Source organism: Danio rerio, chromosome 13 (assembly GCF_052040795.2).
Source record: "Danio rerio strain M-AB ecotype USA chromosome 13, GRCz13ab, whole genome shotgun sequence".
Classification (NCBI taxonomy): domain Eukaryota; kingdom Metazoa; phylum Chordata; class Actinopteri; order Cypriniformes; family Danionidae; genus Danio; species Danio rerio.
In genome coordinates, this window is record NC_141033.1 from 40,042,922 (window position 1) to 40,065,827 (window position 22,906).

A 22,906-nucleotide genomic window follows, 5' to 3' on the forward strand; every position below is an offset into this window, starting at 1 on the left:
GTCCCGACCAATCAACCTCATGCTGTAAATTAACTCAGTTCAGCAGAATGCATCAGTCTCACCTCTTTCTGACTGCAGGTTTTAGGCCAGAATTTCAGCAGACCTCTGATAACCTGTTAGAAAGGAGCAACTGGTGAAATAAATGGACAAAACAAATGCACGGATTATACAGATTTAATGCACTTACTGGTTCTGTTAACGCCGGGTCTTTCTCTAGGAACTGTACAATACAATACGCCAGCTGCAAAAACAACAGTAATTTCACTGCAGGAAGTAAACACACACACGACTAGGCATGGGCCAGTATAAGATTCTAACGGTATGATAACCTTGGATATAAATATCACGGTTTCACAGTATTGAGATTACTGCTCTAAAATATATTCTTTTAAAATGTCTGAGTAAAAAACTAAACCTTTTGTCTCTTTGAACACAAAATATTTTATTTTTGGAAACATTTAAAATGTTTTGAAACAGTAAACATGTCAGGCTGAAAACAGGGTTTCTGCAGGGTCTTAAAAAGTCTTAAAATGTCTTAAATCTCAAAATCCAAATTTTAGGCCTTAAAAAGTCTTAAATTTACTGATTTATTGTGTTGTGGGTCTTAAATCTTTTTAACAGGTCTTAATTTTCATTTGTTCATGTATTTCACCCAATCTAGCAAAAACCCATACAATCACCAACAATCCAAAAACTTTCAACTATTGTTTTTTAAATGTGATTTTAACTCTTTTTGTTATAATGGTTTAATTATTTTCCCAACAATAACATTTGTTTAAAAGTGCTCCATTTATTTACCCCTGAGAACACCGACCTGGACAGATTGTTGTGCATAGATTTAGTTTATTATACCCTTTGAAAACTTTTAAAACATTTAAAATAATAAAAAAAAATAAATAAATAAATATTTTAAAGAAAGTTTATGTTGGGAAAAAAAAGTGTATAGATATAAGTAGAGCTTGCTTGTTTTTATGCAATTTTTTTAATATTTGGCTAAAAAAATATATATAATATAAAAAATTTGTGCTATTAAATATAAATAATACTTTATATATATATATATATATATATATATATATATATATATATATATATATATATATATATATATATATATATATATATATATATATATATATATATAATTAAATATATTCAATTATAATATTGTTTTCTTGATAGGGCAAATAAAATCATCTTCCATATGGGCCGTTTCACAAAATCCTTAGCCCTTGATAAGTCTAAACTTTCATCCATAGTGGTCTTAAAAATGTCTTTAAAAGTCTTAAATTTAACTTGGTAAAACCTGCAAAAACCCTAAAATAGTTCATATTAATTATAGACTTCTGCTGTCTTAATTTGTTTCAAAAACACAGATTTTTTTTAAATTTAAAACAGAATCTTTGGAGATCTTTACTGATGGAGATACTGTTGTCCAAAAAAAAAAAAAAAACTCATCTAAATGTTTCATCACACAAGCGTTACCTGTGCGTGGAAAAGTGAGAGGCTCCTGACGGTGTGAAGAGGAATCAAAACTTTCACCAAAAACTGTTTGTGTTCAGCTTTCAGCGGCAGAGCGAAGCCATTGATGATACTGATTGGAGACAAAAACAACTTTCAATGGCAGAATTTGGGGAACAATGCAAAACTTAGGGTCACTGAACTATTTTTAAAACAAATTTAAATTCCATTTCGATTCATTTATCTTTTTACTGTACATAGCGTTAAAGGTGCAGTAGGTGACTGTCTTTAGAAACATTTTTGGTTTGTGCTAGTTGAAAGTCTCTTCACATTCCAATAGTACTGATTAAATTAAATGATCGAAATGTATTTATATGTATTTTTATATTCTGGGTAAGGCATAAGACAAAAAAAATGTTCATCCAATGAAAATGTGTTGGGCGGACAATTCCCATAATTCATAATTCAATAATTAAGAAGCCCAAACTGTCTGTCAACAAATGTAGAATTGTAAATCTGCACAGCGTTTACGCTTATCCGCAGTTTGTGCACACACACCATGTTCACGTGCACACAAGAGACTGACAGCGTTAAAAACAAATGGTTATTTTAGAACGTAACTCCCCTGATTAACAAGGGACTACTGCTTCAATCCAATCAACAACTAACTGAAAGAACCAAGATTCTGCAACATTGTTTCAATAATCAGGTTCACTCATATCTACAGTTGAAACCAGAAGTTTACATACACTCTCAAAAAAGTAACATAACCATTTTTTTAAAAAAATGTCTGATGGTAAATTATACCAAACGATTACTATTTTTACTATTTTATTTTATTAATTTCTAGACAGTCAAAAGTTTCCATACATTTATTTTATTAGCTTTGCTTTTAAACTGTATAACTTTGGTCAAATGTTTTGGGTATCCTTCATCAAGCTTTTCACAATAGTTTGCAGAAATTTTGGCCTATTCCTCCTGACTGAATTAGTGTTACTGAGTCCGATTTGTTGGCTGTCTTGCTCGCACAAGTTTTTTCAACTCTGCCCACAAATGTTCTATAGGACTGAGATCAGGTCTTTGTGATGGCCACTCCAAAATATTTACTCTGTTGTCCTTAAAGCACATTTTAACTAATTTGGCAGTTACTTAGGGTCGTGGTCTGTTTGAAAGACCCATTTGTGGCCAAGTTTTATTTTCCTGGCTGATGTCTTGAGATGTTGCTTCAGTATTTCTACATAATGTTCTTTTTTTCATGATGTCATCTGTGCTGTGAAGTGGACCAGTCCGTCCTGCAGCAAAACAGCCACACAACATGCTGCCGCCCCCATACTTCACAGTTGGAATGGTGTTCCTAGGCTTGTAAGCTTTCCCCTTTGTCCTTCAAATGTAACACTGGTCATTATGCCCAAACAGTTTAAGCTTAGTTCAATCAGACCACAGGAAACGTCTCCAAATATTAGTCTTTTTCCCAGTGTAATTTAGCAAATTGTATTCTGGCTTTTTGTTGTTGACTCTGGCTTGTTGATTTTCCCATGTTGTCACACAAGGAAGCAGTGTGCTTGAGGTTTTCCTTAAATACTATTCTCCAGTTGTGCCTCCAATTAACTCGAAATTTTTCAATTAGCCAATCAGAAACGTTCAAAACCTTCACACCATAATCTGAGCTTTTTTCAGAGGCATAATAATTTTATAGTATGTAAACTTGAATTTCAATAAGTTATAACAATTTCTCAAAAATATCTCTCATTATTCAGCTATTAAGCATAACATAAACAAATTTGATAATCCTAACTTACCTAAAAGAGAAAAAGTTTAGTCACATTAACATCTGACTTTTTTTTATAAATGGTTATGTGCCTTTTTTATACAGTGTATGTAAACTTCTGGTTTAAACTGTACATCACAATACCAAAAATTAACTATCAGTCACTACTTCCATTACAAGCAAATACTCCTCACCTGCCCAAAATCTCCAACAATTCTGCGACTCCATTGAAGTGCTCAGTTTCATAAACAAAACTAAGAATGGGAGAGAGACACATCAGTGCTTGCTTTTCATTCCGCATTAGGCCTAATACTATACAAATGCTGAAATTAAATTCCTCACCGTAGAAAAATATTATTTATCTGTTTTCGTATAAAAGCTCTCAGTCCCAGGAATTTTCCATAGATTCTGTGTAAGACTGTCTTCAGGTAATCTCTTTCTCGTGGGTCCTCGCTGTCGAACAACTCCAGCAGCTGAGAGAAAGACAGATGAACAAAAAGATAAACAACAAACACTACTTAAATAAAGCAGAAATGAAGGAGAATCTTTTTAAAAATGAACATTCTCACCTGTAAGACAAATTTCTGGTCTATGTATTTTTTGGCAATGCTGGGCTGAAACTCCTGACTCTCCAAAAACCGAATGAAGAACTCATACACCAGCTGAGAACAGAGACGAGAGGTTGTGTTACTTGGTGGAGCTCTTCAAACTTGGCATGCACGAAGAAATGCAAAGTGGGGGAAAAAGGTCATGGTTCGACTGAGGTCACAGGACACTGCTACTGCCGCCGTTAGTTGTTCCCATGATAACACAGGACGAGGAACACATATCTGGGAATGTGGCTTTTCAAAACTGAACTTTTAAAATTGTTTTCCAGATGAAAAAAAGACAAAAGCAGGGATTAATGATGAAACAAAAGAGAAAAGTTTTACCAGGAAGATTCTCCTTGAGATATGCATCTCATTTCTAAAGGAGTCCTGGAAGCATACGGTGAGTACACACACAGAGAGGTCAGAGTGTGTGTACGAACAACACACAGACAAACATGCTTAAATCAAACAGACAGGAGCTCTACACAAGGAGAGAGGGACCAGAGTACACGACAATAGTTTTACACACACATACACACACCTGTAAATGTGGCCACGAGGCCTCTAGAGTGGGTTCATCCTCCTCAGGATCAAACTCATTACTGTCACTGGGCGGAAGAGTTCGGAATATATTATAGGACACCTAAGAAAGAGAGAGATATGCATGAATTATGATAATGTGGACAACTTGAGAATCAAATATCCTTTCATTCACTGTCCAATTAATGAACATTTCACCCAAGCTTTCCTAAAACCTCAAGATCCAATTAGTTTGCCTTGTTTCAGCCTCTGGGAGTCAGCGGGCGCAGATTTTTTAATGTAAAAGTGGATGAATGGAGTTTGTGTTTTTTTAAAGCTCTTTAAATGCGTGTATGTTTAATTACAGCACTTGTGCATGTCTCTTTAGCCATTACTGCACTGTTTATCAGCATTATATTGGTCATCTTGATTAGGAATGCACCGATTAACTGATTCCACTATTAACCGCACTTTAATTTGTCATGGTTAATTAATCATGAAGGCTACTCAACACTGCGTTTCTGCACGGAACAAAACTGCTGCAACTAAACAAAGTTACTGCAACTGTGCGCTAGTTTGATATTTCGAGCTTGTACAGAGAGGTTAATCCTTACGGTCATTTTATTAACTATGGCTAATGCTATTAACCAAGGCCCATTCACATATTGAGTCTTTTGGGTGCACAAGTTCATTATTTTTAATGAAGATGCACAGCTTGTACATGCATATTGGGAGCAATGCACTTACGTGTGTGTGTGCGTGCTATGCTTGGCCTCCTTTTTAACGTTTTTTTTTACTGCTTGTAGGGGTGTCAAAATTAATTGTTTCTTCGGTGCACCGTGATGCAGACGCGGACAATTTGGTATCGGTTCAGTAAGAATCATAACCGGTTATTATGTACTGAAGTCATTTATCTCCTATGCGCTCTGTTGCGAGGGAGGTGAGCGTGGGTATTTACAACACTCCAGGAACCAACTCAGGGCCGGCCCGTGGCATAGGCAGTAGAGGCAAAAGCTAAGGGCGCTGAACTTCCAGGGGGGCGCCAGAAATGAGCGCGGTCAAGTTGGTTTTGTTTTCGATATTCCTGACACATTCAGTTATAGACGGCAATAACTCAAAAACCTCTTATCCTAAAAAGATGTAAAGTGTGTTTCCTACAAAAAACAAAGCTGGTTATGTTTCACTGCTGTCTTTTTCTCTTTTTTTCGCTCGACATTACAAGCACTTCCCCATTTAAGCCCTCGCAATATGCATTTATGTAATGTAATGTAATGTAATGTAATGTGTATTTATATAGCGCATTTATTGTGTATGGCCATACACCCAAAGCGCTTCACAATCATGAGGGGGGGTCTCTCCACACCACCACCAGTGTGCGGCATCCACTTGGATGATGCGACGGCTGCCACAGGACAACGGCGCCAGTGCGCTCACCACACACCAGCTATTGGTGGAGTGGAGGGACAGTGATAGAGCCAATTCGGTGGAGAGGGGATGATTGGGAGGCCATGATCGTAAGGGCCGATAGATGGACTTTGGCCAGGACACCGGGGTTACACCCCTGCTCTTTCACGAGAAGTGCCTTGGGATTTTTAATGACCACAGAGAGTCAGGACCTCGGTTTAACGTCTCATCCGAAAGATGGCGCCCACTGACAGTGTAGTGTCCCCTTTACTTTTACTGGGGCATTAGGACTCACACAGACCACAGGTTGAGCGCCCCCTGCTGGCCTCACTAACACCACTTCCAACAGCAACCTAGTGTTCCCTAGTGATCTCCCATCCAGGTACTGACCAGGCTCAGCCCTGCTTAGCTTCAGTGAGTAACCGGTCTTGGGCTGCAGGGTGACATGGCATGTTAGCCGCGAGAGCTTGCGCTGAGCGGAGCTCTCAGTAAGGGACTGTAGGAAAAGTGCTTTTTTTTGTTTCGTTTTTTTTTTCTTTGCTACATCGCAAGCTCTCCCGGCTAAACGCATAGTGTGAGGACTTAAAGGGTCACGAAACACCAAAACACATTTTTTGAGCTGTTGACAGTCATATATGTGTCCCACACTGCTAAAAACACTATTAGGACACCTATATTTCACTAAAAAGTGTAAATTGGTTGTTTTTGCGTTATTTCAAGCAAATTCGTACTTCCTGTTTGAAACGAATTTTTGAAGCTGGGTCACGGTCATGACATAATAGCGTGTATTCCAGCGTGCAGACTGGGCGTCTGTGCCTGAGTGAGTCTTATTACGTCTTACAGTGTGATACATTAATGCATGAGTAAGGCTTGGTTCAAACCAATCAGCGCGCTCTACTGTGCAACTTCATTAATATTCATTTGTGTCACCGTGTTTACACCACAAAGACCCCACGTTGTGTTGGCAAAACAAGCGTGAAGGGTTGCTTTTATAGTTTGCTGCCGTTAAGTTTCGTTTTCATTTTCTCTCTGTGAGAGCTTATCTGGATCACGTCTGGATTAACAGTGTACGCGACGCTCGACAACAATAACTTGCGTGTCTAAGGAGGATTATTGTTTACCTGAGAGCTGTTCTCATCTGCAAACGCTGAAATCTGGATTTGCTTGTAGTATTCTCTCCATAAAGACGCGGCTCTAGTTGCTGGTGATTGTTCTGTCTCTACGGATTTGGTAAGTGAGCGACCAGTGCTCTTTGTTTATTCAGTTTGTTTGTATCGAATTAAGTTAACTATTGCACTGAGTGCAGAAATGTTAGCACGGCATTTTGTGACCGGGATAACACATTCGGCTTTCTGACACTACCTGCTGTGTGCATCTAAGTTTCCGGGAAATGCAGAGTTTTTTTTTTCTCTCATTCGCCATGCGGTATCAAACATTGCATGAAAAATACACGCTTGCAGCAGTTCCTCGAATCAAATATCTCGTTTGTCGCGAGGGGCATGAATGAATTCCCTGAATGAAAGAGCCAAACTGCTGTTAAAGTCCAACATTTAATAATTTGGCAAATAATTCAACTACAGATGTCCATGTAGGTTAAACACTTCTCCTGTCTGTGTGGGTGTGTATTTTGACTCTGAAACTCGCGCGTGCACAAATAGACACTCCCACACCATCCCACTTTAGTTCCTCCGACACTCCCCCCTAAACAGAGCTGGACACGCCCACTTTTCTGACTTTTTCCAAAGTAGAGGTGTGAAAACACCCTGCTGAAACGAGGGGGTTTTATGGCCCTTTAAGTGTGTGTGTGTGTGTGTGTGTGTGTGTGTGTGTGTGTGTGTGTGTGTGTGTGTGTGTGTGTGTGTGTGTGTGTGTGTGTGTGTGTGTGTGTGTGTTTGTTTGTTTGTTTGGTGCTGTCTATGATGAGAGACAGTGTGGTTCTGTGTGTTTATACAGACAAAGACAACTTGTTTTTTTCTTTTTAAAATATTTAGTAAATGATGTTTAACAGAGCAAGGAAAACAGTATGGCTCATAATATTTTTTCCTCTGGAGAAAGTTTTACTTGTTTTATTTCATATAGAATAAAAACAGTTCTTATTTTTTTAAAACCCATTTTAAGGTCAAAATTATTAGCCTCTTTAAACTTTTTTTTTTCAATAGTCTACAGAACAAACCATCATTATACAATAACTTGCCTAATTAGCCTAGTTAAGCCTTTAAATGTCACTTTAAGCTGTATAGAAGTGTCTTGAAAAATATCTAGTAATGTTATGTACTGTCATGATGACAAAGATATTATAAATGAGTTATTAGAGATGAGTTATTAAAATAATTATGTTTAAAAATGAGTTGAAAAAATCTTCTCTACGTTAAACAGAATTTGGGGAAAAAATAATTCAGTGTGGGCTAATAAAACTGTATATTGCAGCAAAACAAAATATCACCATATGTTTCCAATATTGTGCAGCTCTATAATTAATCGTGTGTTTTCACTCACCATTTTGACGACCTCTGGGTAGGCCTGTTCTGTGAGGTATCCTCGGCTGACTGTGACATAATCAACAAGCTCATTGAGGGTTGAGCGCTTGTATTCTTTCATCTTCAGGTCTGACAGAGTGTCCATAAAATCAAACACAGCACAACACTGCTGAAGTTTCTTCAGGAACAACTCTGGCTGCTCCTGAGCAGAGACGTCTGTGGACAAACAAACACATGCATATGAGAAACACAAAAACAAGTGCCCTGCTGAAACCTCACTTCACGATGGGTGCGCTCACAAGACAACTTAACTAGAAGATTCAGGGAGTATTTCAATACATACAAACTAGGGCTGTGCAATATATTGATTCATCCCAATGAGAGCATCCACAATAGTCACATTGCAGAATGTTCAATGTTTAGTTGGGATTATATTTGAGCAGTTCAAAACACATGAGATTTGTGGAGTCACTGCAGAGTTTATACTCGTCATGTTCGCTTGAGTGTGATGTGTTTGCAGAGGTTCGCTTTGGGTGCTTCAGCTGGCGGAGCACACAATTTTTTTAGAGACTCGAGCGAACAGTTCGTGTGGTGCTGTGTTTGATTTCAGTTAAATATGAATCACTTTGAAGAGATTTTGTCTGAAACAGGTTTGCCTGTACAAACATCTTCATGATCAGTCCATGCATGATCATATGCAGAACCAGATGACCAATAATTCTTGGCTAGAAATTGCAACTGCTGTGGGAAAGGAGGAAAGTTTTTGTTAAAAATTTGGAAAAACCTGAAGGATAAGATTGTTAAAGCCAAAAGAGGCCAGGGCAAAAGTGGAGACCCAGGTACACAATTACAGAATATGTTTTTCCACCATTTACAGTTTTACACTGATGTATATAACTATTTTGAATTTAAAACAATTAAATAGTTCCAAAACTATAATTAAGCAACAAACAATGTTTTTAATAACTGAAGGAAGATTTGAACCTATGAGTTTACAATATACTGGTGCCCCTATTTTTCTAGGCTTTATTGGTGAGAATGGGGAGGAATGTTGGACCATTATTGCCTTTTTAGCATAGGAAGAGGACAAAAACTAGCCAGACAGTAATGTGTCAATTGTGGAGTGGGCTAAATATTAATTAAAAAAAAAAAAAAAAAAAAAAACGTCAGTAAAAAAAACAAATTAAAATCTGTATTTTTTAGTAAGTGTACTTTTTTCTTTTTTTTTTTCTAGCCATAATAAAAATATATTTGTAGAGCAACTCATGTTCTCTGGTCATTAATACTTTTATAAACTTTAATAGGTAAAACTGTCTGAGATATGAACAAAAGCAATTTGATTTAAGAAAAATCTTGAATGGTTATAAAAATCATTATAACAATTTAGAAAAATAATTAGTTCTTGAATGATATTAATAATATGATGTATTTTTAGAAACAGTCTACTTCTCCATTTATTTATCTGACTTTACGGTCAGTTTCTTTTGAGCACCCCCTTTTGTTTTAAAGATTATCTCAAGGGCGAACACGTCAAGTATAAAAAGCTCATCCGTTTCGTGAGGTGCGCCTGCAGTCGGCGGAGGTCCGCGATGGGCGCTAAGCGAAAGTGTTAATCAGGCTTAAGGCTGATTTATACTTCTGCGTCAAACACCGGCGTATGCTACGGCGCTGACGCATAGCCCTTCACCATGGCCGTCGCCGTCACTGACGTGCACCTCTCAAAAAATGTAACTACACATCGCAACAACGCAAAGCGCAAGCTCTGTGATTGGTCGGCTTGGTTGCGCTGACGAGTCGGAGCGGGACCGAGAGTCGCGCGAACCCAATGTAGCGATTGTTTACAAGTGTGGAGTCCCGTGAAGGAGCTCTTGATGGAAAGTTTTGTTTTGTGTTTACCTCATAGTTAAAGTTGTTGCACGTCCGCCGGTTGCTGCCTCAAAATGAGCGAGTTTGAGCCACTTGTACATCCCTGAAGTGTTCAGGAAAAGCAAAAAAGCAGCGAAGAAACTCGACACAGAGGAACATTTACACCTCACTGCCAACTAGTGTTTCGGAAGTGTTAATGCAGACCAACAGAGACAGTGCGCAGCAGTATAAATGCACAGCCACGCGCGTTGCATGCGCCGTGGGTTACGCCGGTCACTTGACGCAGAAGTATAAATCAGGCTTTAAGGCTGATTTATACTTTTGCGTCAAACACCGGCATATGCTACGGCGCTGACGCATAGCCCTTCGCCGTGGCCGTCGGCGCCGCTGACGTGCACCTCTCAAAAATTGTATCTATATGTCGCAACGATGCGTAGCACAAGCTCTGTGATTGGTCGGCTTAGTAGCGCTAACGGGTCTGGGCGGGACCGAGAGCCGCGCGAATGGCGCGAGCTGGACGCGAGCCTGATGGAGCGATTGTTTACAAGTGTAGAGTCCCGTGAAGGAGCTCCTGATGAAAATTTTTGCTTTAACACCTCACTGCCCACTAGCGTTTCGGAAGTGTTAATTCAGACTAACAGAGACAGCGCGCAGAAGTATAAATGCACAGGTACGCGCGTAGCATGCGCCGTGGGTCACGCCGGTCACTTGACGCAGAAGTATGAACCAGGCTTAAAGCAAGTGAAAGGCCTGTGACTGTGTGAGCATTTAAAGAAATCAGGTGAAAGAAATTGTTTGAAACTGTAATAAAGATGAATTTAATGGATTTGGATTGTTTTATACAATGATGACTATGCGGTTTTATTTTACATTTGATTATTCATTTTCTGTACCTGAATATGGTTCGACTTAATTTCCCAGAAAACCATAAACCACTGTTTATTAAAGTTAAATTGTTTTGTATTTTAATTTCATGCATGATTCACTCCTCTGCAGGATTATCCCAACCAATCTAAATGAATAAATTCTATCCATACAGAGCTTCCGATCCATTGGGTGAATCACAATTTACATATTGCATAAAAACTAAATATGTCAGATGTCAGATCTTTCCAATATCATACAGTCATAATACAAACTGTATTTCCATCTAACTAAAAGTGCCTGAGAGAAATGCTAATGGGGATTTATTTCAGTAGCTTGTACACTTGAGGATGGGAGGATCACATCAGGACTCATGTAAACCAATCAGTGGGCAAGACAGGAAGGGCGAGAAAACTAAACTTCCCAGAGTTCGAACACATAACGCACACTAGATAGCAAGTCTGTTTTGTGGTTTGAGTACTGGACCCATTAGTTTGGTTGGGTTAGTTTGAACAGCAGCACCTAACAGATCATTATTATGCAGCAATGACCAAAAAATACCCTATTAAATTATTTGATGATCTGCTTTCTTCTAGGTGTTCCCCTTGAACAGGAACTTTGGGTTTGAGATCACTTTTAACTTAAGCAGCCTTTAGTTTAACTTGGTTTTAGCTCCACAACAAACGCACTTGGTGGAGTATACTGGGAAGAACAGAGATTAAACGTTTGTACAAACCTACAGATGATTAAAGATATAACATAGAAATGTTAAAGAATTTCTACATTAACAATGATAAACCATTCTTTTAGTTAGGGGACAAGCAATACATATTGTCCTTCTGGAAAGCACTGTAGTTAGTAGGCAAATTTCTGGAAGTTATGAATATGATTTGGTCAATTTTCCTGGTAGAAAAAGCTTTGAGAAATCTGTATTTTCTAATATCTTATTAACCTCAACAGTTCAGTCATTGGCCCAATTCAGTGCTATGATACTACTTACACTATTATTACTGCTACAGCATATAGTATATATACCTGCCTTCATAATGCACATAATTTCAAAAAACAGCTTTGCAGAAAATACATGAAGCATTCTTAATCTAGCCATAGCCTAAAATCCACAAAACTCCAATTTAGATATCCTGAGGTCTTTAACATACAAAACGCAATGATGCAATCAAAACTACTGTTACTAATTGTTACAGGTCACAACCCTCTCACAATCATGCAGAACATGTGAGCGATTCCATGCAAATGTCAACCTTGCCATGAAAAAAACATGTTTTTACCAAAATAGCAAAACCCTACGTTTTTTTGTATGCTTGTATTTTACAGGACTGTAAAACTACTCAAAAATGTATCTGTCAAATCAGACAATAATATTTGATTTCCTAAAGTCACACACATGCCAATTTCACATCTCTTACATGCATAACAGAGAAATGTCACATCTATCCTGAAGATTTTTCCTCATAAATGCAAAAATGTAAAATAAAATAAAGTCAATGATTTTTGTTTTTTATCCTTTTGATGAGCATTATTTCTTTTGGGTTGTGCAGTTTAATTCACAGAATTTCTACAAAGTATGCTTGTAGACTGTAAACTTGCATACTTCACATCCAATAACTTTATAAAGTATACTTTTTTTTTTTTGCTTTTTTACAAATTAATACTTTTCTGATCCCATAACTGTGTGGTTAGTCTTTTGTAAAATATAAACAGATGTTTTCAATATAATGTTAAAATACACCTTAATATATACTTAATATATACTTGTCCAATATAAGGGTTTATGCAAATATCATAATGTCAAATGCAAGACCTTTTTAAGACACTTAAATATTAAATTTAAGACGATATATCACAAAATCAAAAACACCCAAACACATAAAGAGAAAATGCTAAATCACAATATTAGTGGTAAAATAAATATATTCAAATTAAACAGTACTAAAGACAGGTCAGATGCACCACTGAACTACAGAAAAAACAAACATCTTAAGGCTGGTGCCGCATTGCACACCTCACGAAACAGACGAGGCTCTTATACGTGATGTGTTCGCCATTGAGATATTCTTTTAAATGACAGGGGCGGATAAAAGAAACCCACTGAAAAGTTAGACAGATAAACAGAGAAGTAGAAAGTTTCCAGAACTACGTCATATCAATAATATCATTCAAGATTTTTTTTAACTAATTGTTTTTCTATTATTTTTTGAATTTATTATAAAGATTTTTTAAATCAAACTTTGATGTATCACTTGCTTTTGTTCATATCTCGGACAGCCTTCTACCTAATAAAGTTAAATACCAATGATAACAGAACATAGGTTGCTCTACATTTATATATTTTATTATGGAAAGAATAATAGCAAAAACTTACTAAAAATACTGACGTTTTTTTTTTTATTATTATTATTATTTTGCCTACTCCACAATTCACACATTACTGTCTGGCAAGTTTCTGTTCTCTGCTTATAAGCTAAAAAGGCAATAATGGTCCAACATTCCAGATCATTATCACCAATATAGCCTAGAAAAACAGGTAATGAGTATATTGTAAACTGATAGGTTGAAGTATTCCTTTCCAGTTATCAGTAACTATTAAATTGTTTTAAATTCAAAATAGTAATGCAGTACATCAGTGTAAAACCTATGAATAGTGGAAAATATACCTGTCATACCCGTTTTAGACAAATCTGGTCAAAGTGATTCATATTCAACTCAAATCAAACATAGTGCCACTGCCATGTGAACTGTTCACCTGAGTCTCAAAACATTTCGTAAGCTCCGCTAGTTGAAATCATGTCAGGCGTACTTAAAGTGAACCCTTCGCAAACACAGCAATGACATCACACTCGCCGCGCACTGAGTTCAAAAACAGAGAGCTGATTGGCTATTGCATGTTGGTCTCATTTGTAGTTGTAATACCGCAAATGACATTTGGACTAATGCAATAAAGAACTACAACACCACAAAAAAACCAAGCAACAACAACAAAAAAGAATTTAAATGAGCATTAGATGTAGTGGTACAAGGACATCTGAAAATTAGACCTGTGCAAAAATATGTTGAATTGATAATTTAAGACTTTATAAGTCCTAAAATTTCAATTTTTTTAATTTTAGACTTTAAGACCCCGTGGAAACACCAGAAGCACATTTAAACCTGAACATCCTAACATACAGAATAGAATAATCTCTGCAAACAATGTCAATCAAGAACAGTGGCGAGAGTCAGCTAAACAATTACAGCATTGGAGAGAATATTCAGATGAGCCATTTTCTGTGAAGCAGTCGCACACATTTAAAAAAAAAACTAAACTAAAACAAAAAGCATCCATGCTAAATTTGGATACTCTCACAATGACAGGCTCCTAGATCAAAGTGAAAGTGAAAGTAAGAGCAGGGTTTTACTATTGCTGGCCCCAAATTGTGGAACAGTCAACCTTTTTTCTATTTTAGACTAATCTCCACACAATCATTTTTTAAGGAGAATCTGAAACTTCACCTTACAGAAAATGCCTTTAACCACAGAGTGCTTTTTCCTCTATATGTTTTCCATATTCTATGAATTATCTGTAGTTTTTTCCCCCTTGATTTTATTAGCTCAGTCTAATTTAGTTTTAATTTTACAATTTTTCATCAACATAATGTTCAACTACACTGTAAAAAAGCTGACTCAACTTAAAATTGTAAGGCAACTTGTTGCAGAGCTATTTTGGGTTGACTCAACTTTCAACCCAAGAACTGCACTTGATTCGATTTATATCGAGTAAACTCAAAAATGTTCTGAAGCTGTTTGCCTTGAAATGAAGTTGATTCAACTTTTTTTTCTTTTTTTTTTTTTTTTACAGTGTACTGTTGTTGTGTTTGGATGGCTCTAAACTAAAAAAAAAAAAAAAAAAATCTGGGTGCCAATCTTACATTTGAACTGCATATTAGTAACACAGTCAAGACATTGTTTTTTCATCTGAGAAGCATCGCCAAACTTTGTCCCATGCTGCTCTTTTCTGTTGCTGAAAAACTCATTAACACCTTTGTATTTTCCTGTATTGGCTTTTGTAATGTTTTGTTGGCCAGAGTTCCAAAAGCAACCCTAAGCAAGTTACAATTTGTACAAAACTCAGCAGCTAAAACTTTGAAGAGGACCGGTGCAAGAGAGCACATAACTTTTATTTTGAAAAAACTGCTCTGGCTTTTTGTCAGTTTTCGTATTGATTTTAAAATTCTCAAGCTTGCGTACAAGGCCTTGAATGGTCTAGCACCACAATATTTATCTGAACTTTTAATCCTCTACACCCCTATATGCTTTTTGCTCGTCTACATGAAATTTATGTGAAATTCATTGGCACCTAAATTGTGGAACTCTTTACCCTCTGATATTCGCAATGCAGAATCCCCGAGTACAGTCTGAACGTACTTTTTTAGGGTAGCTTTCATTTGCTTTTTAGATCTATTATTATTATTCTTATTATGTATTTTTAATTATTTTTATTATTGCATTTTTTGCATTCATTTATGTATGTTTAACTGCAGCACATTTTATATGCCTGTAAAGCACCTTGAGATGCTACTTTTAAGGGCGCTATATGTATTAATTAATTTGTTTATTATTATTATTATTATTTTATTGTGGTATAGAAATACATTGAAGTAAAAATTAAAAGTTATTTCAACACAGAACTAAAGGTTTTGACGTATTAAAGCAAAGCTCAAGTAAAAGGTGAACGCAAAGCTTGCAGCAAAGTCATTTGAAAGATTATAAAGAAACAGATCTGCAAAATACATTCATATAAAGTGACGACTCATGGTGCTTTACAACACACACTTTAAAAACCTGGGTGGGGAAAAACCCATTGATGGAATGGTGGTCTTAGATTACGTTAGAGAGTGTTGTATGTATGTGTGTGTGTTATTAAATGCAGAGTGTGAGCGTAGTGTACTGGTTACAAACTTCTGTGCAAGTAACTAGACACACACAGTGCATGTGCAGGAGTGTGTATGTGTGTGTATGCGTGAGTTGTTCCGACAGGTGGAACAAGCAGGTGATTTTTACAGAGCCAAAGACGGGGAAGGAAATGTACTGTATGCATTCAATACACACACGCACACTCAAGAAAAGACAGTTCCCTGAATCTAAAGGGAAGACCCTTTTACTTTGGCATGAAACTGCACGTCTGCACAGAAAAGGCTGATATGGTCGTAGACAAGCACAGATTCAATGCAGGAAGCTAATTACACTTCTCATGACATGTATAACTGATCAATGACAAATAAGTCAATACATGTACTGTAGGCAGTGTACTATTATGAAAAATGGATGTTCCTTTTAAGTTTTTGCATGCGATACAACAATTAAATATTTTGTGTTTTACATGTTTTTCTTTTCTTTTCTTTTTCTTATAACCTATTAAATTTTTGTCTGTTTTATCTATTTTAATTCTTATTTTTATAATTCTTATTATTTGTTTTTATTTTCTTACACTTACTCTCTTTTATTCCTGTTTATGTAAAGCATTTTGAATTGCCACTGTGTATGAAAAGTGCTATATAAGTAAACTTGCCTTGCCTTGCCTAAAGATTAAGCTAAATGAATGTGTGCATTTTTTAAAGAAAAGAAAAATGCATGTACATTTTAAACATGCTCCGTTGACCAATACATTCTGAAATTAACTCCATAATACTCACCAACAAACAATACGATGTAAATATATAACTAAACCCTGCTTGTTTAGTATTATTAAAATGCACAACCACCTAAAAAATAAGAGGTTAATATAGGCAGTAGATATAAAAAAAACTGGTCTTATCATAAACATGATTAAAAAGTACATAGTTAGTTTTACAGTTGGGAAAAAAACGCACCAATTCTGAGATTCACATGAAAATTGGAAAGCATTTCAGGTTTTGTATCCATTTTCAAAAAAAATTAAAAAATAAATAAATAAAAACAACAAAACAGAGTAATAGTTTTGCAGTGGACTCACAGATTCATCCATCAAGTAAAACCCATTTTTGTATAAAAATGCAATATAAGTGGGGCTTTGCAATATATATCAATATTATTGCAAATAAGCATATCACAATATACATACCAGAATAGTGTACATTGAAATAAATGAGATTTAATATACAGTATCGTTATGTGCCTTCCAGTAGTACACCCTCTTAAAAACTTCTCAGCACACCATGCAGAGTGGACAAGCTGTTTAGTCAGACTTTATTTTGATGGTCCGGTTGTTGAATTTAAGTTACATTGAATCTATATGCCAACTAATTCTCATTATATTATACAGTAAGTAGGCTGTTAGGTTGGGGTTAGGCTTAGTGTAAGTTGACATGTACTTGCAAAGTTTCTTATAGTCAGTTAAATGTCTGTTGAAGGAGCAGTATCAGCAGATATTAAGCAGACAGCCTACTAATACTCAAGTGGACCACTAAAATAAAGTGTTACCAGCTGTTTTGCTTTTTTAGGTCCAAAAATCTGTAACAATTTTAAAATGGATGCTGAAATACTGTCTGACCAAGTATACAAAACATGTTAAGCATTTTTGTTTTGCTAATTGTTCTTAATGTTTTCAGGCTGATATAGCTGTTCAAGTGGAGCAAAGTGGAGATGATATTTATTTTTATTTGTTTACTATGTTAAAATATATGATTTTCTTTATATGGCTGTTCACAGAGGTTGTAGTGATGCTTTCCTTTCCCCAAAATTTCCCCTCAAAAATGTCCTTTTTTCAGCCTTTTTTAAAATAAGTAGTTTGATCTCAAAAAAAGATTTTTATACATTTTTTAAGACATTTTTTTATAGATATTGTGTCTATGGATGTAACGATTCACCTGACTCATGATTCAATCCAATTCACAAAACTAATCTCACAATTCAAAATTTAGTTATGATTTTTTTTAAACAAAATTATTTGAAACAAATTTAATGTGAAGAGTCATTTCATTTTTTCTTAAATGCTGCTTTTTTTTTTTTTGCTAAATAATATATTTTTCTGCCATAACTAAATTGCTAGTTTAACAACAAATAAAATTGAAAAGTGTACAAACTAAAGACTCATTAATATAAACAAACTAAAACTGTGACTGTGCAGGGATTTTACATGTACAGAGGTGGTCAATAGGTTTGGCCACTGGCATAAAATACTGATAATAAAATGACTAATTATATAGGAGGATAGAGACAGGAGTCGAACATGATTATGAAGCTTAATGATTAATATTCTTTGTATAATTAATTAGTAAAAGCATCAGTATTATACACATTTAACACACTAATTTGAAAAGGAGAGGGTCAAAAATAATGTAATACCTGCTTCTGTAACAGAACAACTTTCTCTTTCAGTCTGAAAAATATCTTCACACTTTCGCTTTCCAAGTAAGCGGAGCTGCAAATCATCTAGGTGGTTTGGTTTATTAATATTTTTTAATCACTGTGCTGACAGTTTCTGTGCATCATGTTTTTCTGATAGTGTAAGTAGAGATCTTTTCGCAGTATTTGCACACGGTTTGTGTTTAGTCTGACACACCTCACCGCTGTCATTTTACTCCGCAGACCCACCTCTTGCTTGCCACTGATGTGCAGGTAGAGCGAGCTTGCGCCTATAAACACAGCGCTCCCTCTGTTCAAAACATGTATCACGATTCATTCAACATTTCTATCGATTTAAACCGTTACATATTTGAATCGATTTTCAAACGACTCATAGTGAATCGTTACATCCCTAATTGTATCACATAATGAATGTATATCTTTTTTTTTATCTTGCAAGGCCCTAAATAAAAGCAATAGACTCTTGTTTTTGTATTGCATGTAATAACGCAAGCAAAGCATATCTGATGTACACCGTAGGGCTGTGCAATTAATCAAAATTTTCGATTTTGGCTTCAACAATTATGTAAAAAAATTAATCGTGATAAAATGATTATTGCATTAAATATCGCCTCCTTTCCAGTTGTACATATGTTGCTCTGCAAAGCTCAGTTTCACGTGAAAATGACCAAAAGCATGTACTTAACTTTTGCAGCACAGGATGGGCATCATTCATTGATGTACATTCGAATCATTCATGTTTTTAAAAGCGTGAAAGAGATTGCATGCTGTTGTGTGTATGCGCTTAGCCTCAGAGACGAGCAGAGGACACACATCTAGTCATCTTAATGCGAGCGCTTCAATGGACAAATACATGCAAATGCGTGTCAAAATGTGGTGTTAAGTAATTATTCATATTAACCCACATTTGTGTTGAGTTGAGAATTAAGACATGTGAAAGTGAAGCCATAAATCAGAACCATACTGCTTTAAAAGTGACAGCGCGCAATACTCCAGCTACCGACTGTCTTTATGATTAACCAAACAGCAAAAGGACAAAACCACTTACTGCAGTTGACTGAAGGACTTTTGTAGCTGTAATTAAAGTTTTTTTTCTAAAAGTGGAGATGCTTAAAGCACAGTTTGTTTCATGTTCTTATTCTATTGTATTTATTTCCCTTTTCTTATTTACAGGGAGGAAAATAACTGTATAGTTGAAGTCAGAATTATTAGCCCTCTTGAATTATTAGCAATATATACCTTTATATTTTTCCCCCAATCTCTGTTTATGGAAAGAAGATTTTAACCCATTTCTAAACTTAATAGATTTAATAACTTATTTCTTTTGGTACACAACCTTGTTGCTTCTTATTCTGTATTTATTCTCGCATTTGCGAGTTATAATTTTACACGCGATGTCAAAATTTTGATTTATCGCAGTATTTGTCTATTCGCGACCACGATAATTTAAGTGGGAATTTAATCCCATAATATTGTGATTTCGATTTGATTCGCAATTTAATTTTGTAGTCAAGCTTCAGCTCAATAATCTGTATTATAGCTTCTTACTGCTACAATGCTTAATGTTTATTTATTTTTCTGCCTGTGCACCGACACAGTGCACGGCGACCCGAAGTTCGATTCCTGGCTCGAGGTCCTTTGCTGATATTTCCCCTTTCTCTGCTCCCAATTCTTTCCTGTCTGTAAGCGCCACTATCCTATCCTAATAAAAGGCAAAAAAAAAAAAAATTTTTTTTCTTTTGTCTTTGCTATGATGACAGTACATCATATATTACAACATAATTTTCAAGATATAAGCATTTAGCTTAAAGTGCAATTTAAAGGCCTTATTAGGCCAGTTAGGGTAACTAGGCAGGTCATTGTATAACAGTGTTTTTTTCTGCAGACAATAAAAAAATAATATTATTAATAATATTGATCTATTATATGATCTATATAAATATCATCTATAATATTTAAAACTGTTTTATTCTATCCAAAAAAAAAAAAAAAACAAATAAGACTTTCTCCAGAAGAAAAAATATAATAGGAAATACTGCAAACAATTCCTTGCTGTTAAACATCATTTGGGAAATATTTATAAAAAAAAAAACAAGGAGGGCGAATAACTTTGACTTCAACTGTATATCGTTTTGGATAATCGTGATTACAATTATGACCAAAATAATCGTGATTATGATTTTTCCCATAATCGACCAGCCCTAGTACATCTTAAGATCTGCTCAGTCCATTTAAACTATTAAGGCCCATTAAAAAAAGTCATATATTATTGCTTGCTTTAAAGAAGCAATCAATAATTTTAGCAAGCCAGAGTTAAAAATTATCTGTTGGTGGTGTTTAAATTTAATATTTTGTGATGTTCAATTTGTAATTGTACTGAGTGTGTTTTCATCTTTTTTATCTTTCTATTTATTTGTTTGTAAGCCTGGTTGTATAAATGTGCAATAAAAATAAACTCAAACGCAACCTGCAACATCAGAAATTGGCAAAAACCTGGTAAAAAATGTCTCAAGCAAAAAAAAAAAAAAAAAAAAAAAATACTACTCTCAACCCAGTGAACTTGAATCTAAAAGATATGTAATGGGCATAACAATATATTCTGATCAGATGTTTGATTCAATCACAACTTGACAAACAGAGCCTCCTGCTCCAATCATGCCTACTGGTCTCACCCATGTCCACATACAAACAACACGGAAGACAACACGCCAACACACAGAATACCCAAAATACACGGCGACCACCCGCACTTCTCTATCACTCACTCTGACAGCTCTCTCTTTCCTTCTCTTGCTTTCTTCCTGCGTCGATCACTCCAGGGAACCAGAAATGAGTTGGTATTGAAATTATTTGAGGAAGTAAAGCACAGCTGGCTCATGAGAGTGTGTTATGTGTACAAGTGAACGAAGTTGCAGCTCCACTGAGGAACACATGAGATCAGGTGTCCGAGCTGAGCCCACGGAAACACGGACGGGCTCTGTGTCTAAAGTCTATTTTCTGCCTTTCCTATTTAAACCCACAAGGTCAGAGGCAGAGCGTAGACCCCCGAGGAGGAGGGGTGGGAGTTTACCATGGGAATGAGGCGCTGATGATTTGTCTGTGTGTGTCACGTTTGAGCTTCACAGGCCTCTCTGCTGAGCAACTCACTGAGCTGGATATGTATCTATGGCCGACAGAACACGTGGCTCAGTGAGAGCACTAGAAAAAGACCACTGACATGAGGGGTTATAATTAAAAACATGTACTTTCTATGAATTGCCTTTCTCAAGAGTTTACATTTTTGCTGAAATGGTTGTGCAAAGAAGTAGCCAACTTCTTGGCATGTTTATGTTTACCTTATATAAAATGAATGTCATGCAGCATCAGCAGTGTGACGGCCAGATGGAGAGAGTTTCCCACGCAGCTGAGCAACAAAAGCCAGCATATCTATATTGATGCTGCTCTGGTTGTCACAACCTACTCAAAGTTTCTGTCCGCCTCAGGGCAACATTTGCTTCGCTTTCATAGTCTTTAGATGGTTTGTGCCTCTTAAAAGTTAGAGTCAGATTTGAGGCAAAAATTTTTTCTTAGCCTCTGGCTACATTTTTGCAGTTTGTCCACTTCTAAAAGGATCAGATGTCAGAAGCACTTCAATAGTCACGTGCAGGTTGTTATCATCAGCTTAAGAAGTTTGTTATTTAAAATATAACCGCACGGTGAGTGCACGCAAGCTGTCTGGAGAAAGTGAAACCGCTTGCACTTTCAGAAAGCCTCGTAAAACAAAAACGGGACCCAGCAGATTTTGTTCTTCTTGTGTTTGTGGCTGTTCATCAAGACGACGACAAGGTTTGTTTGAGCTGGGGTGTCGACCATGGCGAGTTGTTATATGTATATATTATAATGGTATAATGTCTTGGCTATGTATTTAAAAATGGCGGTTTCTTTGTTGTCATTCTCCTGCTTGTTGCACGAGAGTGTGACGTATCTCTGTAAACCAATAGCGTTCATATGCGCGTTTAGCTCCTCCTTTGGGTATCCTTTTGTTGTGCTATGGTACGGTTCGCTTTTTGGCACCTTTTAACAGTGGAAACGGCCATAAAGCGCAACGAACTGTACCACTCAGTGAAAATTACAATAATTTTATAATAAATAACATATATTACAATACATTTTTAATTATTCAAAAACTTCATTATTTTTTTTCTCTCATTATTACATTAGAAACTATTAGATATTAATATTTAAATCGCCATAATTTACAATTTAACTGTTTTTACAGAATGTATGATCAAAATAAACGCAGCTTTAGGGTTTAACATTCAATTTTGCCGACTAACAAGGATCCATTCAAAGCATATGACAATGCAACTGAAGTCACATTATTTGTGTATAACAGTCCATTTTTTAATATAAGGCATGTGAACAGCCTACTGACTAAACATCTGCATAACACACAACTCAATGCACTAATTTCCATACTCTAGGACTGCAAAGTGATGACAATGCCATCTACTGGCAAATAGATTTTGTATCAGATGGATGGGTTTAAATCCATCCGAAATGTGTACATGTCATGTACAAAACATGAAAAATTCAGCCGTAGTTTGACTTCCTTTCTCTCTCTTCCCTGTTCATGA

General features: G+C 36.0%; 1 protein-coding gene across 7 annotated transcripts in view; it reads right to left on the reverse strand.

Annotated features, from left to right (window-relative positions):
• ppp2r5eb (protein phosphatase 2, regulatory subunit B', epsilon isoform b) overlaps positions 1-22,906 on the reverse strand; it is a 45,957-nt gene that overhangs the window by 5,915 nt on the left and 17,136 nt on the right. For 4 of the 7 annotated variants that reach the window (XM_087277669.1, XM_087277670.1, XM_087277668.1 and 1 more), the window contains 8 exon segments: positions 8,239-8,435; positions 4,361-4,462; positions 3,799-3,891; positions 3,572-3,702; positions 3,424-3,483; positions 1,486-1,594; positions 188-241; positions 63-113 (listed from right to left, as the gene is read on the reverse strand). In XM_087277669.1, the coding sequence (XP_087133795.1) occupies positions 63-113; positions 188-241; positions 1,486-1,594; positions 3,424-3,483; positions 3,572-3,702; positions 3,799-3,891; positions 4,361-4,462; positions 8,239-8,435 (797 nt within the window). 7 annotated transcript variants of the gene reach the window in all.